The sequence below is a fragment of the Wyeomyia smithii genome, chromosome 1 (genome assembly GCF_029784165.1).
Source record: "Wyeomyia smithii strain HCP4-BCI-WySm-NY-G18 chromosome 1, ASM2978416v1, whole genome shotgun sequence".
Taxonomy (NCBI): Eukaryota; Metazoa; Arthropoda; class Insecta; order Diptera; family Culicidae; genus Wyeomyia; species Wyeomyia smithii.
Window position 1 is genome coordinate 134,102,791 of NC_073694.1, and position 19,101 is coordinate 134,121,891.

A 19,101-nucleotide genomic window follows, 5' to 3' on the forward strand; every position below is an offset into this window, starting at 1 on the left:
AATGATAAAAAGTTAAAACTGTTTATTACCTGAGGCAACGCTTCTACCACTTCTTCATCCACATCATGCTCCTTCTCCAGTCCCATTACCGAACATTCGAAATTGAGTAAATCTCTCATTTCAGTATTGACACTTCCAGTGTCTTCTGATTGCTCATCGAATTGTCGTGGCTTTAAGTAGTGATCATCATCCTGGTACGACGAAGGAACACTTGAACCTTCTTCTATACTCAGAGAATCATCGTCGGAAGTGAAACGTCTTTTGTTACTGTTGTCTGAAACAAGATTATTCATCAACTTTTTCTTTGCAGCTGTCGAGCTTTGATCTTCGTCGGGAAAGAAGAACACTTCTACGCCTTCGCCATCTGCTATAATCTGATCGTCTCGCAGATCGCCGACATTACTTTGTAGATACAAACTTTCTTCCATTGCGTCAGCCATCAGAGTGTTAACTCTTTGTTGTTGCTTGGGGGTTACCTCTGGCGCACAATTAGGTTTCACTGGCAAAAGATCACCCTCAGATTCACCACTCATAGGCAAAACGGCTATCGTTTCATTAGTTTCTGAATCGCTGGAAACGTCGTCCTGTGCCAACAAATCACCTTCTTCAGCGAGATAACGAATAAGTTGGGCCAGCGCTCTACCAGAATCAGCGCAAGTACGCACATGAACATCATTCATCGCAGTCCGAAGATCAAGCTTTGGAAAAGAACTTGTGGCCTTTTCATTCAAACGAAGAGAAATCTCAAACAGACCCAACTCCACCAAACATACTAGCGCGTTGGCAGGTAAAACGGTTACTTTGTTGTCATCGCGTATTCCGGTATTACTACTGCTACTCTTTCTCCTCTGATTTTCTTTTTCATTTATCACTGGTAACATGGCAGAAATTTGAGGCGCTAGACATAAGGTTGCATCTTCCGCAATGAATCGTAGCGTTAAACCTGAACTTTCATTCGTAATATTACTACTAATCATAAACGATCCGATAGTGATAACAGCCCTATATGGGAAATACAAAGGCCGGTAATCTATCGCGCAGTCCCACAAATGCAGATGCATTTCAGTAATAACGCCAAAAGGAGTATATCCATGCACAGGATAGTCTACAACATTAAACATATCAAGCAATTGAGTCAACCACGAATGCTGGGGTAAAGTCGAGTGATGCCGCAAGGTGGTCAGTTGTACACCCGCTGCCATGCGAATTCGTTTGATACTTTGCTCGGGTACAGTCTTGATTTGAATGGCCATTGTAAACATTTCTCGGTTGGAGCAACCGCGCTGCTCATTTATAGTCAAATTTTTAGGTGTGGGATAAAGGGTACTAAAAACATGCGCCGGAAGTACACTATTCACTAACCGTAGTGGTGGATTGGCAGCTGGTGTGGGAATTAAACCTGTTAAAACAAAAAATGTGTAAGCTTCCTTATCCTGATTTCTATGAAATAAATATAAAAACAAACTAATAGAGATCTTTACCGCAATGATATACATCAGCCGCTTTCCCTTGAATGCATAGATAACCTAGATTGTTATCTCCATGAAAACCATTCACAGAAAAGATACTAGCTGACTGCAGTTTCATTATAAACTCTCCTAATTGACCAGGTATAACATGATTTTGTGCATCCTACAAAAAAAAATAGTATGTGCTGGATACAATAACACAAAACTGCAACTTACCCGAACAGGGGCAAACATAGTCAGCATACCATGACCAATTTTTAAATGAAAAGAAATAGCGTTACTCCTATCAACAAATGATGCTTTTCTGTGCTGTTGTGCTCGGCGTCGGCTATTGTGCTTGCGCTGGTCGGAGTATTCTGCCTCATCGTCCTTTCCTAGTAATCGACGGTTGTTCCGATCATACACGGAATAAAATATTCCATCTGAATCAGATTCAGATTCGGAGTTGGTAGTCGATGAGCTGGAATCTAAAGGTAAATTCAGCAAAAGTTGTTCCTTTAAAAAATACTTTACATACCTAACTGAATAGCACTCTGACACATTGTAAAAGGAACATAAATGCTGTCCATCATTCCCATATTTGCTAACCCGAATGGCGATTCGTCAAATGCTACCTTAGACGCACTCACATTGGCACTAGCCTCTGTCGCAACATTTGCAGCTGGTGCACTCGGTTCCCACAATAAAAGATCAGTACTAATACGATTGTAAATAACCTCATAGAGGTGCTTTGATCTGCAATGCCAGATGAATTAGTGTGTATGGTAAGCAAAATAATACAACCAAAAATACTTACTTTAATTGGAAGCTGACAACAGGAAAATCTATTCTAATTTGCACCTTACTTATGCCCATAGCAGCTTGGCAGAATTTGTTTAATTCCTCACAATCACCAGGGAGAGTAAGTGTTTCTGGATCATCCGCAGAGGCTTTAGTATGGGGGGTGTCACTTTCCCGGCACACACGTTTTGCGCTAAATGGTGTATCAGCTTTACTTTTATTCATTTTAACCTCTATACTCTCACCAGACGTTTGGTCGCTATCACTTTCCTCACACTGTACAACACGATTACTCTGATCGGACGTGTCTTGCATACTTGGTTCCTGTAGTAGCTGAATGGCAGTATCACTTGGAATTTCTATAACTATTCGTGGATATTCGAATCCTGCTCTATCCTGCTTCTTCTGATCAGCAAACTTACTATCTAGAACATTATCTGTCATCACAGCTTTGCCAATATTTACATTGTCGGTCTTTAGTTCACTTTCATGGTAGAAGAACTGGATTTCGTTTGCCGAAATGTCGTAAATAGGATGTGGATTTAGTGTTATTACTCCACGAGCTTGTTGGAGATTAATTAGAATAAAGTCTGGTCGGATGTTGCGACGCCACCAGGGAATTCGCTGTGGGTCGTGGATGGGTCTCAGGTCAGGGATTGGGAAACGCAGTCGGAAGTCAATTAGTGGAGCTTCCACATGTATTTCGCATTTCGGCTCCATTTTCCGATTTGTGGACCCTGGCACACTGGATGATGTCGGAGAATTCACTGGGGTCGTTTGGTTATAGTAAGCAGCAAAGGGATACTGATAAATTAAAGAGCTTAGCCGATCTAGGAGAGTAATGTCGAATTCGGTAAGAAAAGAACCAAGTGAAAGACGAATCTCTGTTTTGGGAGGAGTAAATCTTTTCCCACTTGATCCTTTGAGAGCGTTACAAGTTTGCTTGAAGTTCAGTACCAGTTCCGGTCGCTTTGGCAGCGCACTTGAGTTGTTCTTCCGATAGAATTCAACTAAGGGTACAGACGTATCCGTTAAGATTTCTCGAAGATCTGCCCTAGCAACAGAAATCGAAAAACGTAACACAGTTCCTAGTCGATTTCGCTGTTCCTCTCCTTCCAGTATAATAGGTGCCATGAGCAACCGCAAATGACTGCAATCACAACCAGCATCCATTATAAGACCAGCATTCAGGATATCATTCGCACCAGCCCCGAGGCCTAAGTTACCAACAGACCAAAAAAAATGTTCAGTTTTATTGTGCAATTTTTGAACACTTGCTTCGCTCAATGGAGACTGTTGAGAATCCGTTTGACTACTTTCCACCAAAATGTCCTCGTGTAATAAAACCAACGCTACAGCTGCTACTCTGATATTAAACTTAGAAATATCTGCATCGGCATCAGGATCAATGATACGTCTTCTGCTAGCAGAAGTTGTTCGCGATGCCATACTTGAAGACGTGAACGAACTGGTCATTGAACTGTTGGAAGACTCCACCATTTCCGAAACTCTCTCATCTTCTAGAAAATCATTCACTGAAAATCCCACGTGATCTTGAACCATTGTTTGCGTGGGATCCGCTAGGGACCAACCTTGGTTAAGGCCGATCCCTCCAGACATGCGACTGATATTATGTTTAAAATCCAGTTCTGTCTCATCTAATCGTTTTGGTTTGGAATTCAAATCAGGCGGAGCGCACTTCGTTGGAGTGGGCATTTCGTTGAATCCAAGAAAAGTATTACTAAGCAGTACAATCGCGTGTAGTTGCCGTGGTGACAAAAAAAGCTGCAAACATCCCAGAGACATTTCCAATTCTACATTAGGACCAGTAAGATTACATGCCTGTTTCATTCTAATCCGTATTTCCTGCTTGGAAGTTATCTTGCCTGTTAAAACTTCTCCCGAATGAAAGTACTGTATAGAGTCTTCTTCGTGATCATCATCATCCGAAACCCCAGTGGCATTCCCCATACTTTCGGATTGTTTAAAACTATTATTAATATTGCTACTATCACATACATTTGCATAGCTAAGAAATTCCTTTCCCCCTATGGTTGCTCCTGCCGTCAATGTTGGATCCGTCGGTAAATCCGATATTGTACTTAAAAACTGCTCACTGGCAATTAGACTATCACGCTTACGGAAAAATTCTTGATGCTGTCGTTGTTGCTGTCTAGGATTATGTATCCGGAATTCTTCCGTATAAAATGTAACTCCTTCCATGCAAACATGATGCGTCACATGTGTTGAGATAAGGAAAGATTTTTGTTTGGGTTCCTGCTGTTGTGGCAAGCTACCGTCCTCACTGAAACTATCCTTGCGATCGGGCGGATCATTTCCAGCTTCATTCTGGTACTCGATACTGTTGAAGAGAAAAAATATATGTTTAAGCTTCTTCAGTTAAATAAGCGAATGGTTCAGATACAAGCGCAATTGGTTCCACCAGACGCTGACCTCAACTAGAAAATCTGGTCCATATCACTACTTGTGTCTACGACGTCAAAATAATCGTATACGTTAATCTAGTTATGACTGTATCTTTACTGATTAATGTTCATTACTTATGTAACTGATATGAAAAAAAATCAGAATTCTCTAAAGTACAAAATATATTGATCAAAATCTAGAAAAATTCAACACTCTGCGAAATTAAAGAAAATTGAAAGATACATTAATAATAAACTAGAATTGAAAACAAAACTATCACGTGGTTTAGTATATTTACATTTTTTTCAATTTTTATTTGTTCACACAACATTTATTGGATACGGCACAATTTTCTCTTTTTAATTATTTTTGGTGTCAGAAGCGCAGCTGCCATTAGAAATATCTTCAGAAAAAATAGGGTATCTCCATTGTCGTCAGGTTTTACCTATTATCGTCAGGGGAGTAAAAGGAGTCCAGGATCGTTTTCTTGTATAATGGTTTTCCATGATGCGCGTTCTTCAACACCCCGGACGATAATTGGACAAACCTGACGATAATAGAACCGATAAAAGCAAAGCCTTGGTGCTACATTCCGATTCGGAACTTGACCTTCTGTTTACTATACACAGACTTCGCAGCCAACCGTTAAGTGTACAGGACAATTGCGGGGCTAGGCGCTACGATCCTACTGACACTAACAGTCTCTCCCGAGTCGAGACTCGAACCTACGACGACCGGCTTGTTAGGCCAGCATCGTACCTCGAGACCAGATGGGGATACCATACCATACCACATTTTCCACGATCTTTAGATTGTCCGGGATTTTTGAGGATCACATAGAATTGATGAAAACGAAAAGCGCCGAGTACAGCCTGAACGACATATGCAAACACAATTATTTCGACGGCGAATGGGTTATTTAACGTTACATAATATATTATTTAAACGTTAATTCTATTGGAATTGTTTAGTTCTACTTGGCCGAATGTCTATACCTAGAAACGTTCCTAACCACCCCGAACACATATATAATTATTTTCTCATTGTTACTTTCATTGCACTCTAATCCACATCCGTTAAATAGATAAAAGTATTCCTATAGTACTTATTCTCCAACCCTTGAATGCGCAATATTGTTGTAAAACAACGTTGCGAACAAGCACCGCGATAAGCACCGCGCAGGTAACTTCTCAATAAGTAGTACCGTGCTGGATCGAAACCCGTACAGTATCGAAATCCGTACACCTTGATGTTTTTCTTCAGTTTTAAGCATTATAAAAATGAAAATTCATATGATAGTTACATGTACATGTCCGTTGAGCTGTTGGCCTTCTGTTAAATTAAACTATGCGCCGGTAGACCATGAAATAAAAATATTAAAAATAAAAAATCAATGGTGAATCGGTTTCAGTTGTCATTTCGTTGTATCGTTAGAGAAAATACTAAGGAAACGTTCTTCAGATAAAAACGTTTTTCAAGTGGGACATAAGTGTTTTACTCTGTGAATCTTTTTGAAATTGATGGAAAAGGTAAGTCTTTGTCATTTTCAAGCTGTATATTGGCTGGTAAACTGTGCCGTACGGATTTTGATCTTTCTTAATTGCTTGAATCGAAATCCGTACAGCGTGTGTATCATGCATATATTGTTGAACTTTCTTCTTGTTTTCAGCATATAACGGAAGAAAACAAGTATAAATGTACGGCAGACAATTTCGAAGGAGCTGTGACTGAAATGCGCAAGGGAAAGTCGTACCGGGAAGCTTCGAGAGGTCCCGGCGTTCCGGTCGCTATAATAAGGGGTGCCGCAACGAAACGCTACGAAAATTGCACTATTTCAGCTGATATAAAAAATTAGAAAACCGTGTGAAACTTTAGGAACCAGTTGATCCTCAAAATATTTTTATTCGTAAATTTAAAGATAAATTATAAATTAAAGATGTTCATTTTTGTTCTTTTATATCTATACGGATTTTGATTCTTTGCTGTATGGACTTTGATCCAGTCTATATCGCGTGTGTGCGGATTTCGATTCAAAAGTGTACGGGTTTTGAATCAGACAAAAAACTGTGAACGGATTTCGATTCGAAACATGTTCTATTTAAACATGATTTTTTCGAGTTTCAGAGTGATTTTAATCATTTTGCTTGAAAATAGTGATAAAATATAAGTAGACCTATAAGTAAACAAGTCAGTTTAAAGCAATATGTGATTTCTTGATTTTATATTGACCGTCGAAGATTATCATGCGCTTAGGTGTACGGATTTCGGTCCAGCACGGTACTGCAAAAGGGTGAACGAAAAAAAATGTGCGAACAGCAAAAACGTCCGGAAAATGCCACAAGAGATTAAAAAAAACTACTGGTCGCAGTGGGGTCCATACAAAAAAAAAACTCTTCGCTCCCACAACACTCGCGATCAGAGATGCCAGATGAACGGAATCTACGGATGGTCTCTCCAAAAAGTCCGGCATCTCATTTCGCGATGTTGCGAAATTCAAGAAGGGATTAAAGATATGTACACTAAGGTCTTTTTTACGGCGGGTTTGCTTTCCTCCATTACTCAGAAACAGAACAAGATATCGATTTCATTTCAATCATGTGTTCTGTTTAAGGCTAAAAATAAAATCATATAACAATTTCCAAAAAAAAAACACAATTTTTGGTGTAAATACTGAAAATTTCAAATATTTCATTTTTACCTTGAGGTTGACCACTGTCAAAATCAAACAAGGTTCAAATACTTTAGGACGGTTTTCTTCTTCAAATGTTCAACTCGTTTTTGCGCGGTCCCATAGAAATTTGGAACGCATCCGCCGAGTAAAAACGACCTTAGGCGGCATCCGCTTGCGCATGTGTACGACAATTTAAAATTTTGGACGAATATATTAAAAATTTTGGTTTTGTTTGATAATCCAGAGCGGTTAGATTAATCCAACCTATGGTAATGATATACAGTGATGAATATTTACCTTTTTATTTTCACTATAAGTGCAACTCCACAATCACTTCCAGGGGGTAAGTATTCGATACGCACTTCCGTATTAACCAGTCTGGCTTTGATACGATTAAGAACTACAGGAAAGAAAAGTAATATACAAAAAACGTTATCATACAAATATCAGAATATAAGTCATACTGATACATGTTATTAATATATTCAAAAATTCAATAATTTTTGGGTATGAACAAGCATGTTCGGGTGCAGAACTTCACTTTTGTGCGTCCAATTTCAATTTACTGTATCTCAAACTGTCAAAACTGTCTAGACCATTTCCATGCCAAATGATCCGAAAATAAGCAAAAATTTATGACTATTTTTTAATTGAATGGAACATTACACACGTATTTAACTTAACAAGCTGAGTATTTTTTGCGGGTGGACATATTATTCAGAATTTTTTTTTCTAATCGTTGTTGCCAAGAAACCTTCGGTTGTAGATAAAACTGTCTTAAAATGAGAAATAATGATGCTTTACAAACATATATACACCGTTAGAAAAAAAGTTGTTTCGACCAAAATAAATTATAAATAAACACTGAGTTTTAGTTTACAACATAAAAGAGCCATATTTTTCAGGAAACCCAAAGTTATAACATGTTTTTGATAAAAACTCCAAGATAGAGGAATTAAAGATTTTAAAAATAAACATAATTTTAATTTTGAAAATGAAGGGTAAAGATTTCAAAAAAAAAAACAAAATTAATCCACCTAGCGGTCAGACCCAGCCTTTCTCGTTCAAACTTTTATTTGTTTAAATAGATTTACATGAGCGCTTCCTAAATCCTCCGCTAAATGTATATTCACTCTTTAGGTTCTAAAATATTGATGTTGTAATCCATACATATAAAAATGCAGTCCGGTCTGTCCGTCTCTCTGTCATCCATATAGGCTCGAAAACTACCGAACCGATCGACGTGAAAATTTGTATGTAGGGGTTTTTGGTGCCGATAAAGGTTCCTATGATAGTTTGAGACCCCTCCCTCTCCTGGAAGGGAGGGATTCAATACAAATGAAACATAAATTTCTGCACTACTCAAGAACAAACCAAGCAAATGAAACCGAATTTGGCATGTAGATATTTTAAGGGGTAACAAATATGTCCATAATAGTTGAACGCCTCTCCTTTTTCTGAAAGGAAGGAGTTCCATACAAATGAAACACAAATTTCTGCACATCTCGAGAACTAACCAACTAAATGGAACCAAATATGGCAGGTAAATGTTACTAGTGATAAAAAAATATGTTCATAATATTTTGACACCCCTCTTTCTTTTGGAAGAGAGGGGTGCCATACAAATGAAACACAAGTTTCTGCCCATCTCAAGAACTAACCGAGTAAATGGAACCAAATTTAGCATGTGAATGTTTTTCCTTTTCTGGAAGAGAGGGGTTCCATACAGAAGAAACACAAATTTCTGCACATCTCGAGAGCTAACCAACTAAATGGAATCATATTTGGCAGGTGAATGTTTTTAGTGGTAACAAATTTGTTCCTTAAGCGGCCTCGGACAACATTTTGAATTGTAAGATGGCAACTTCCGGTTTCTGGAAAACAGCCAAAAATGGCAGATTTCCACCCAATATAATAGTATCTGGATCTAAAATGCTACACAGGAGCTAAAATCGATCGAAATTGTCTTCAAATGTCATTATGAAATCCAAAATGGCGACTTCCGGTTTCGGAAAAACATGCGCAAACGACCAAATACCACCCAATAGGGATATTTCCGGAACCGTAATGATGCACTGGAGCCACAAATCGACTTCAGACAACATTTTGAATTGTAAGATGGCAACTTCCGGTTTCTGGAAAACGGCCTGAAATGGACGATTCCCATTAAATATGAGTATCTCCGGAACCAGAAAGATGGACAGAAGCTAAAAATAGATCACAGACACAATCTTGAATTTTAAGGTGGTGACTTCCGGTGTCTGGCAAACGACCGGAAATGACCAAAAACCATTCAATATGAGTATCTCTGGAACCAGAATGATGCAATGAGCTAACAATTGACTTCAGGCACCATTTTGAATTGCTAAATGGCAACTTCTATGAAACAGTCGAAAATAATACTCAATAAGGATATTTCCGTAATCGAGACGATGCATAGAAACCAAACATTGACCCTGGATACCATTTTGAATTTAAAGACGACCACTTTTAGTTTCTGGAAAACAACCAAAATAACTAAATGCCTCCGAATATAGGTATTTCCGGTGTCAGATTGATGCCAGAAAATCTGCTGAAAATGACCGAATACCACCCAATATGAATATATTCAGAATTAAGGCGATGTACAAAAGCCAAAAGTCGAGGATGTTGTCATTTCGATAAAACCAATAATTTTAAACGATTTGTAATTTGACTTTGGCAACAAGACCTTCTATTTGATACTGATTTTATGAAAATCGGTCCAGCCATCTCTGAGAAATATGAGTGAGATTATACAGTCTTCAGAATACGTTTCATATCCTATGACCGATTCTTCATACATTTGCAGATTTTAAACACATGGCAATTAGTGTTGAAATGTCACCAATTGTGGCAGAACACACAATATTAATTCTGAATAGATATTTCAGTACATAAATAAATTATTACAAACCCCCCCCCCCCCCTTTAACAAAAAAAAATTAAAACACATGGCAAGGAATCAATGAATTTGGAACGTTCAAATAGTACGATACCACATTTAAATTATGTTGAGGCCACATATATCGATCAAAGCAGGTATAGTTTTAAAAAGTCTTTGAATTTCTCTTCTTTCCATAACTTTTGAGCCGCATATCAAATTGTTATGATGTTTGTTATTTGTAAGTTTGAAAGATGACTCGTTCGTATGACAATAGTTATGTTCAAATAAGTCATGTTATCTTTGAGATTATAGACTTTCGTTGTTTTATTAAAAAATTATTATATAACGGTTGCTTAGGTTTAATTATAATCAAATGAAATGGGAACGTATAGGGCAGCCAAACTTTGAAATCACGTGTTCAATCATAATTCATCAGTTAACCCTTCACTAGCCCGCTTATCTGATGATGATATTGATCAAATCGGTTGTGTAGTTTCTGAGATAATGATGTTTCGTGGTTTTCACATTCCGGTACATTACATACGAAGTTACAGTCCGTTTACAGTAAAATTCAATAGGGTGTTATGAGGTAGCTGGACTTATTAATTGACACTAATTTCATGGAAATCGGGTCAGCCATCTCTGAGAAAAGTGAGTGAGTTAGTTCAAGTAGTCTTCAGAATATGTTCCTTTTCATAGCTGGATTTAACATTTTTAAACATAACAGGCAAAGTAATAGTCCGATTGCAAAACAAATCAATAAAGTCTTATGGGGCAACTAGGCCTTCCATTTGACACTGATTTTATGAAAATCGGTCCAGCCATCTCTGAGGAACATGAGTGAGATTAAACAGTCTTCAGAACACGTTTCTTTTTATAACTTTTGAACCACAGATTCAATCTTTATGAAATTCAAAAGGTAGGGGTATTTCAGGTAGCCCGTTCATTTGAAACCAATTTTGTTAAAATCAGTTGTGTAGTTTCTGAGATATTGATGTTTCATGATTTTACATTTTGATAAATAACCTCTGAACCAAAAATCCGATTACAATAAAATTGAATAGGGTCTTATGGGACATCAAGATCTTTCATTTGCAATTAATTTCATGAAAATCGGTCCAGCCATCTCTGAGAAAAGTAAGTGAAAATAAAAATCTGCACATAATAATTTATTTCGATCAAAAAAAGGTTTTTTTTTTAGGGTGTATATTTTTTGTTGAAGAGTTCGAATGAAACCTATGCCAAAATGCTCATGCCCTTTTAGAAAATTACTCTTGGGTTATAAAAAATCATCTACTCACGGAAAATACTCAAGTTATATGAGTTGTAACCCCAGTTTATCATTTAGGGTAGGGAACATATTGTAAGCAGCTTTATGAACCGCTTATGTATTTATGCGAAATACTCGAAACATGTTGGGTGAAATTCAAACAGTAGTATATCAATCTGTTCTCTATCGTTTTCTCTGTCAGTTTGAGTGTTTTAATTTGAATTTTAATAATATAAAACAATTCTTCGAGTACACCGCCGCACATTGTTTTGTAAAAAAAAAATTGTTCTTCACCTTATTTAGTAAGGGTTAACAACAAGAGCTGCAAAGAAGTATATACAGTCTACCTAATGACGTTCTATTCTAAATTCAGCCAGCCGAATACAAAATTTACCAGTTGCAAAAATGTTACCAAAGTTACGTTAACTTTTTGAATAAAACTGCTCACCCTTCAATTGAAATGGAAACATTTTGAGTTATTATTCACAAAACGAACAAACTGATTCTGCTTGATATTGCCATATAAAAAAACGGAAAAAGCAAACTACAACCGCTGCTAAAGTATTTCGATACACTAACCAATTTACTTAGCTTATGAAATGATCATTCAGATCTTAGAACAAAGATCTACAATCAGAGTCAATGAAATTATGTATACGCCGCGCCAAAATTTATTCTTTAACTTAGTAGGTAAATATGATTTTCGTAATTAATCTAAATAAATATATAGTGTTATATTTGTGAAACGAAAAAAATCGGCGAATAATCTCTCAAAACCACGAGCACGTTGCACCCGCATCCAATATACGTCAAAAACGAAAAACATGCGGACGCATGCTAAGACTGGTATAAGTAACTGACAAACCCAAACACAGATAAAAACAACACATACTCAAACTTTGCTAATCCACCTTCTAATATATATATATTGTATTCAACTGGCTCAATGCTTTCCTGTAGGTTGCGTTTTTAGAAATTGGGTCAACAGGAATGTGTTCGCAGACAAGAAGGTCTATGATTCTCGTTTGTTTACAACCTTGTACGCGCAGTACCCAGTATTGCGTGTTAGCAAAATGTAATAATAAACCAGCCAACTCACCGTTGTCAATAATTTGCGCAAACTTTTCCAGGCCTTCAATTGTGTTAGTCGGAGCAGCTGATGGCGTCTCGGCGCTGCAACCTTCCCGCTCCAGACACTCCTGAGCCAACTGCATCGAACTAGACATGGATGACCACATCGATTCGAACATGGAGGTGCCATCAGTAAAACGGGCTTTTGGTCGAAGACTGATTGACAGATTTGTCACCTCAATAGAACTGTCCTTGGCCAGCGGAGCATCATAGGGGATGTTGACCGTCACTGCTCCAATATGTCCGCCAATCACTTCGACACCCCAACCCTGTCCTTCGCAGAGATCGTTCAATGCCTGTAAAGAAGAAAAATACTTTGTGTAAACTTCAGAACAACGAATTAAATTGAAATATTATGAACACTTGAAGGATGAAAATTTCAACATTTAGAAAATTCTTCACTTTGCACGCATCCCGAGTGATTTTTGTAGATTTTTACTCTAATTCCTAAAGGTTTACGTGCAAATCTTTCATTAGAGACATAACTCTCTGAAGATGTTGTTTTTTTTTCTCAACTTGTCGGGTAGAAATACGTATACATGAATCGTTTTATTGTGAATAAAAAATGTAAACATATAACTGGATCTTTTAAAGTTTCTCCTAATAATCCAATAGTCTATTCTCAATCCAGAAAAGTATGTGGTTGTGGGATGGCGTGATCCACTCACTCACAATCCAACCGGTTTAGGCTCAATTCTAGCCGGCGCCGATACATTTTCTGGGGCGAAAAATCTCTAAATTTATCCCTTCCATCGCATGAAACACAAGAGACGTTAGGGCCAGCCCTGGTTCGGATCCACTCCAAAAACGTCGGTGAATGGCACAATAGTGGTCTATTGAATCGACAAAATTTTGATTTCCCGCTTTTTTCGATTTCGATTTTCCCGATGTTTCAGTGTTTCCTTGTTAATAAATAGGAGAAGACGAACTTTGGCATGTTTATTTATATCCTTGCAAAAATAGTGTTCAAATAATCAACTTTAGCGAATTCGTTCATAGAGTCCTAGACTACTTTCGCCCATTTTATTTCCAAATCGTTGTTATTAACATTGCAATATATTTTTCTGCTTTGGATTTCATATATGATTTAAGGTATTTTGATGCAAAAACAGTTTGGAGTTTGGACCTATTTCAACTTAAAGGGTGACAGTAGCGCCATTTTGAATTTTTAGAAATCGAACACTTTCAATATTTTTTCGACGCCACTTTTTTTAAAGCAAATAGCAGGAAGGTGGTATTCAAGATGCGATCGCATGACGTTGACTACGGTATTCTTATATTCCATTAAAACAAATAGTAGAGGGAATTGCAATTCCAGTATTTGTTGCAATTTTATTTAACAGTGCATTTCTGAATACTGAGACGTTAAAACGTTATAAATAATAATATACACTAAGGAATTCCGGAATTTACGCGGTTTTTTATTTTTTGCGCGGATTTCGGTTTCCCTTCACTCGGAATGCAGAATTAACGATGGTTTTTTACGCGGATTCCGGAATTTACGCGGTTTGTTTTTACGCGGATTCCGGAATTTACGCGGTTTTTTTACGCGGTATGTATCCCCCGCGTAAAAAGCGACTTCAGTGTATACTAAAAGAATGGGTCTCTCTTATTTAATCGCTGTCATTTAATACATATTCGAATCAAACCTTTGTTCGTAGCTGCACTACCAAGACAATCATTTAATTTAGCGAATGGGGTATAATTTTTCTATTTAAGCAAAAAGCAAACTCAACGAAACTATCTGAAATTGGAGACCAGAACGACTCAAGCGAAAATTTTAAATTTAAAAATTGTTTGATATTAAATCGATAAAGCTCATACTAGTTTAGCTCTAGCCCAGCATATAACTTCATGTATTTAAAAAAAAGTGGAAGAGGTTGTTTATAATATACGACCACAAGTTAATGTAGAATTACGACAGCCTGTCTAATGTCAATATATTTTTTTTGCAATAGCTTTGGAAATACACTCGATTAGGGTTAATCAATTTAATGGTGTGAAGCGTTCGAAATTCTGCTGTGATGTCAAACTATAACCGTCATCTCCAAGACGTTACATCCTTGCTATCATTATGCTCTTCCAAAAACATTTAGTAGCCTTGAAAAAGGCCGGTTGCTGTACGTTGTGAAATGGTATAACTGGGAAAAGGGGTGTGACTTAATTATTTCCAGTTATATCATTCTACAACGTTCGAAAAATTTTATTTCGTATTTCGTAATACTAATGAACGAAAAATACGAAAAATACATCATTCTGGCTCAGAGCGATCTTTTGATAAGCTCCGCCTTTATTTTCAGTTCCAACAGATTTTCTCAGTTTCGTAACACGGATGTTCAAAAATGATTTCTTGTGAACATTCTGTCGAGCCGGACCGATAGAGCTCTCATAGAGGCAACGAAATAACATGACGTATTGTGTCGTGTTGTGCGGCTTGGAGGAAGAAAATGTTCCCGTCTCCGTGTCGAATAGAAGCAGATTATTGCGTGTTTGATATTGCCTATGGTAGACATGAGTATGAAGTTGGAAATTCTGCTGTGATGTCAAGTGATGTGAAGAAACTTGAAATGAAGGCGGAGTCTTGTACTAGTAAAATTCCGCCTTTATTACAAGTTCTTCAAGTTACAACATAGTTCTAAAAATATCAGGAACAGAAAGCGACCTCGAGTAAACAACAACAACAACAAATCGTTTACAAAGTCAAATCGGTTGTATCTGTTAGTGTCGACTGTGCTTGTGAAGAGAGGTAGTGATTGGTTGCTCAGTATGATTTAGACAATCGATGTTATTTATCAACTTTTCAAAAGTGTATCTCAAACACTAGGTTATTTTCGTTACATACATTTAACCGTAAAATAATTTTTGATCGGTTGGACCGAAACCTCGAAATTCTGAAGAGAAATGACTGATATATAAGCGCTCAAAACCTGACCACTTTTCCCTGGTTGAATTACTAGATTTTCAAATTCAGGCGCCTAACTTCGATATAGACGTAAGTCAACGTCAAAAACCAAACATCTAAGAGTCACATTTCAAAAGTATTAACTTTATCGAAGATTCTGTCACGTAGCTTATACGAGATTTTTATATTTTGACCGATCTTAACCAAGAATACGACCCTTTCCCCGCAAAAAGAGGAGCATCATGGTGATTTTGTTGTTAATGTATCTTCGAGTATCGCTTACACTCTTGATATTACATTGAACAGATTCTAAATAAGTTAATCCTACATAGAGATAAACTCATTTCAGTACTGTAGGGGAATTGTGGCAAAATTTACATGTTACTGACATTTTACGTGGATCAGATACCTACAAATAAATTTCTGAGACTGTTTTTGCCTTTCTCCTAGAAAAGTATAGCAATCACTTGCAAAACCGAAGATATAAAAGTGCTCCAAAGGGCCGAATGGCATATATCACTTGACTCAGCTCGACGAGCTGAGCATTTTCTGTATGTATGTGTGTGTGTATGTGTGTGTATATGCAGATTTTTATTCTCACTCACTTTTCTCAGAGATGGCTGGACCGATTTTCATGAAATTAATTGCAAATGAAAGGTCTCGTTGTTCCATAAGACCCTATTAAATTTCATTATGATCGGATTTTTAGTTTAGAGGTTATGGTTCAAAATGTAAAAATCATGAAACATCATTATCTCGAAAACTACACAACCGATTTGAACAAAATTGATTTCAAATGAACGGACTACCTGAAATACCTTTAATAACTTGCGGTTCAAAAGTTATAACAAGAAACGTGTTTTGAAGACTGCTTAATCTCACTCATGTTTCTCAGAGATGGCTGAACCGATTTTCATAAAATTAGTGTCAAATGGACGGTCTAGTTGCCCCATAAGACCCTATTGATTTGTTTTGCAATCAGACTATTACTTTTCCTGTTATGTTAAAAAATGTGAAACCTAGCTATGAAAAGGAACATATTCCGAAGACTCTTTGAACTCACTCACTTTTCTCAGTGATGGCTAACCCGATTTCTACAAAATTAGTGTCAACTAATAAGTCTAGCTGCCTCGTAACACCCTATTGAATTTTACTGTAATCGGACTGTAACTTCGTCTGTAATGTACCGAAATGTGGAAATCACGAAACTTCATTATCTCAGAAACTACACAACCGATTTGATCAATATTATTATCAGATGAGCGGCTAGTGAAGGGTTAACTGATGAACTATGATTGAGCACGTGGTTTCAAAGTTTGGCTGCCCTATTTGTTCCCATTTCATTTGGTTATAATTGAACTTAAGCCACCGTTATGTATTAAATTGTTAATAAAACAACGAAAGTCTATTATTTCAAAATTACATGACTTATTTGAACATAACTAGTGTCATACGAACAAGTCATCTCTCAAACACACAAATAACAAACTTCATAACAATTTGATATGTGGCTCAAAAGTTATGGAAAGAAAAGAAATTCAAAGACTATTTAAAACTATACCTGCTTTGATCGATGTATGTGGTCTCAACATAATTTAAATGTGGTGTAGTACTATTTGAACGTTCCAAATTCATTGATTCCTTGCGATGTGTTTAAAGTCTGCAAATGCACGACGAATCGGCCATAGGATATGATCAAAGTCAAAAGACAAATTGTTTGAAATGATTGGTTTTATCGAAATTACAAAATTTTCGACTTTTGGCTTTTGGTGCCCTAATTCTGAATATATTCACATTGGGTGATATTCGGTCATTTTCAGCAAATTTTCTGGCATCAATCTGACACCGGAAATACTCATATTGCGAGGTATTTAGTTATTTTGGTTGTTTTCTAGAAACTAACAGTGGTCGTGTTTAATTTCAAAATGGTGTCAAGGGTCAATGTTTGGTTTCTATGCATCATCTCGATTACAGAAATATCCAGGTTGAGTATTATTTGGTCATTTTCGACTTTTTCCTATAAGTTGCCATTTAGCGATTCAAAATGGTGCCTGAGGTCAATTGTTAGCTCATTGCATCATTCTGGTTCCAGAGATACTCATATTGGATGGTATTTGGTTATTTTAGACAGTTTTTCACAAACCGGAAGTCGCCATCTTGGATTTCAAAATGGTATTTAAAATAATTTCTGGCCTCTGAGCGTCATTCTGGTTGAAGAAACACCCATATTGGGTGTAATTTTCCGCTGTTTCCCAGGAACCGGAAGTCGCCAACCTAGAATCCAAAATAGGGTCTGTGGTCGATTTCAGCTGCTGTGTATCATTATTGATCCGGAGATACTCATGTTAGACGGAAATCGGCCATTTTGGCTGTTTTCCAGAAACCACAAGTTGCCATCCTACAATTCATAACCCAAGTTACAATCCTAATGCGATTTGGTTTTATTTATATTTTATGGTAGTTTTATCAAAACATTGCTGAATATATCGAGTTTTATCACAAGGTTTTTCAAGAACTTGTGGTTTTTATTTATCAGCAGTTTTCAAGAGCAATTAAAGAACACTTGAAGAGTCCTCCATAAAACTTATTCATCAATAAGTCTAGTGACCTGAGGAGCGGTTTTTAAACCTACTTAATATCCCTTTTAAAATACCTATAAGAAACTTCCATAAAACTTCATGAGAGTTTTACGATAGTATTATGGTACTTATCATTGAGATGAATCTATCTTGAAAATGTGCCCAAAATTTTTCCTTAAGCCCATTTTGTCTCGTGAAAGAGAAAACATTCGTGAAAGAAAAGAATCTAAAATAAACACAAATTTTTCAGCTCATTTAAGCAACTAACTCCTTGAGTCAAGTCAAGTCAAGTCAACCTACATCATATTAAATCAAATCATTTAAGTGTGTATACTTTTGTTGAGAATAAGCATCAAAAAATGATATTCATGCTCCTGCTTCATTCATTATGTTGCATTTCTTCATTTTGCCCATTCATGTTTTAAGGCCCTAGCCTATAACCGATTTGAGAAATTTAAAACATGTAAAAGGAACAAGAAATTTAAGCAATACCATGGGCTTGGATGCAGCAATCATTCCTAGTAATTCTTCCGGTGTCAACACCATTTGCTTGTAAACGTTGTTGAAATCCTTCACTACATTATTATTGCTTGTGAGCTTTGATAGCTTGCGTTTCTTTGGAGGTGGCACTGGATTGTCTTTCACTTTAGTATCAGGCCATATCTCCATCCGTTCGAGCTCATCATCAGCTTGATGCTTGACTGTAAACAAACAGCTCTCAAACGGGAGAGGGAGCTATCCCAGATAAAATTTGTTTGTCTTGAAAAGTTCAAACAATTTTTATTCAAGCGCAAGTATTCTTCTCCGAAAATGCAATAAGTAAATGCCAACTTATCGAGATACTAAAAAATCTTATTAGTCTTGCACAAGAAGTTTTAGTTAGAAGCCGTCTTATGAGGGATTAATATAAAACCATCGACAAATATGGCGAACAGACTGTGATTGACTCCGTCAAAATAATAGCCAT

At 36.9% G+C, this 19,101-nt stretch overlaps 1 protein-coding gene across 1 annotated transcript in view; it reads right to left on the reverse strand.

The window, feature by feature from the left end:
- The window catches only part of LOC129725621 (autophagy-related protein 2 homolog A), a 52,326-nt gene that overhangs the window by 3,675 nt on the left and 29,550 nt on the right, over positions 1-19,101 (reverse strand). The window contains exons 2-8 of the mRNA XM_055681666.1: positions 12,622-12,949; positions 7,645-7,747; positions 2,266-4,611; positions 1,987-2,204; positions 1,686-1,936; positions 1,482-1,632; positions 30-1,399 (exon numbers count right to left, since the gene is read on the reverse strand). Of these exons, the coding sequence (XP_055537641.1) occupies positions 30-1,399; positions 1,482-1,632; positions 1,686-1,936; positions 1,987-2,204; positions 2,266-4,611; positions 7,645-7,747; positions 12,622-12,949 (4,767 nt within the window). The remainder of the gene's footprint in view (positions 1-29; positions 1,400-1,481; positions 1,633-1,685; positions 1,937-1,986; positions 2,205-2,265; positions 4,612-7,644; positions 7,748-12,621; positions 12,950-19,101) is intronic.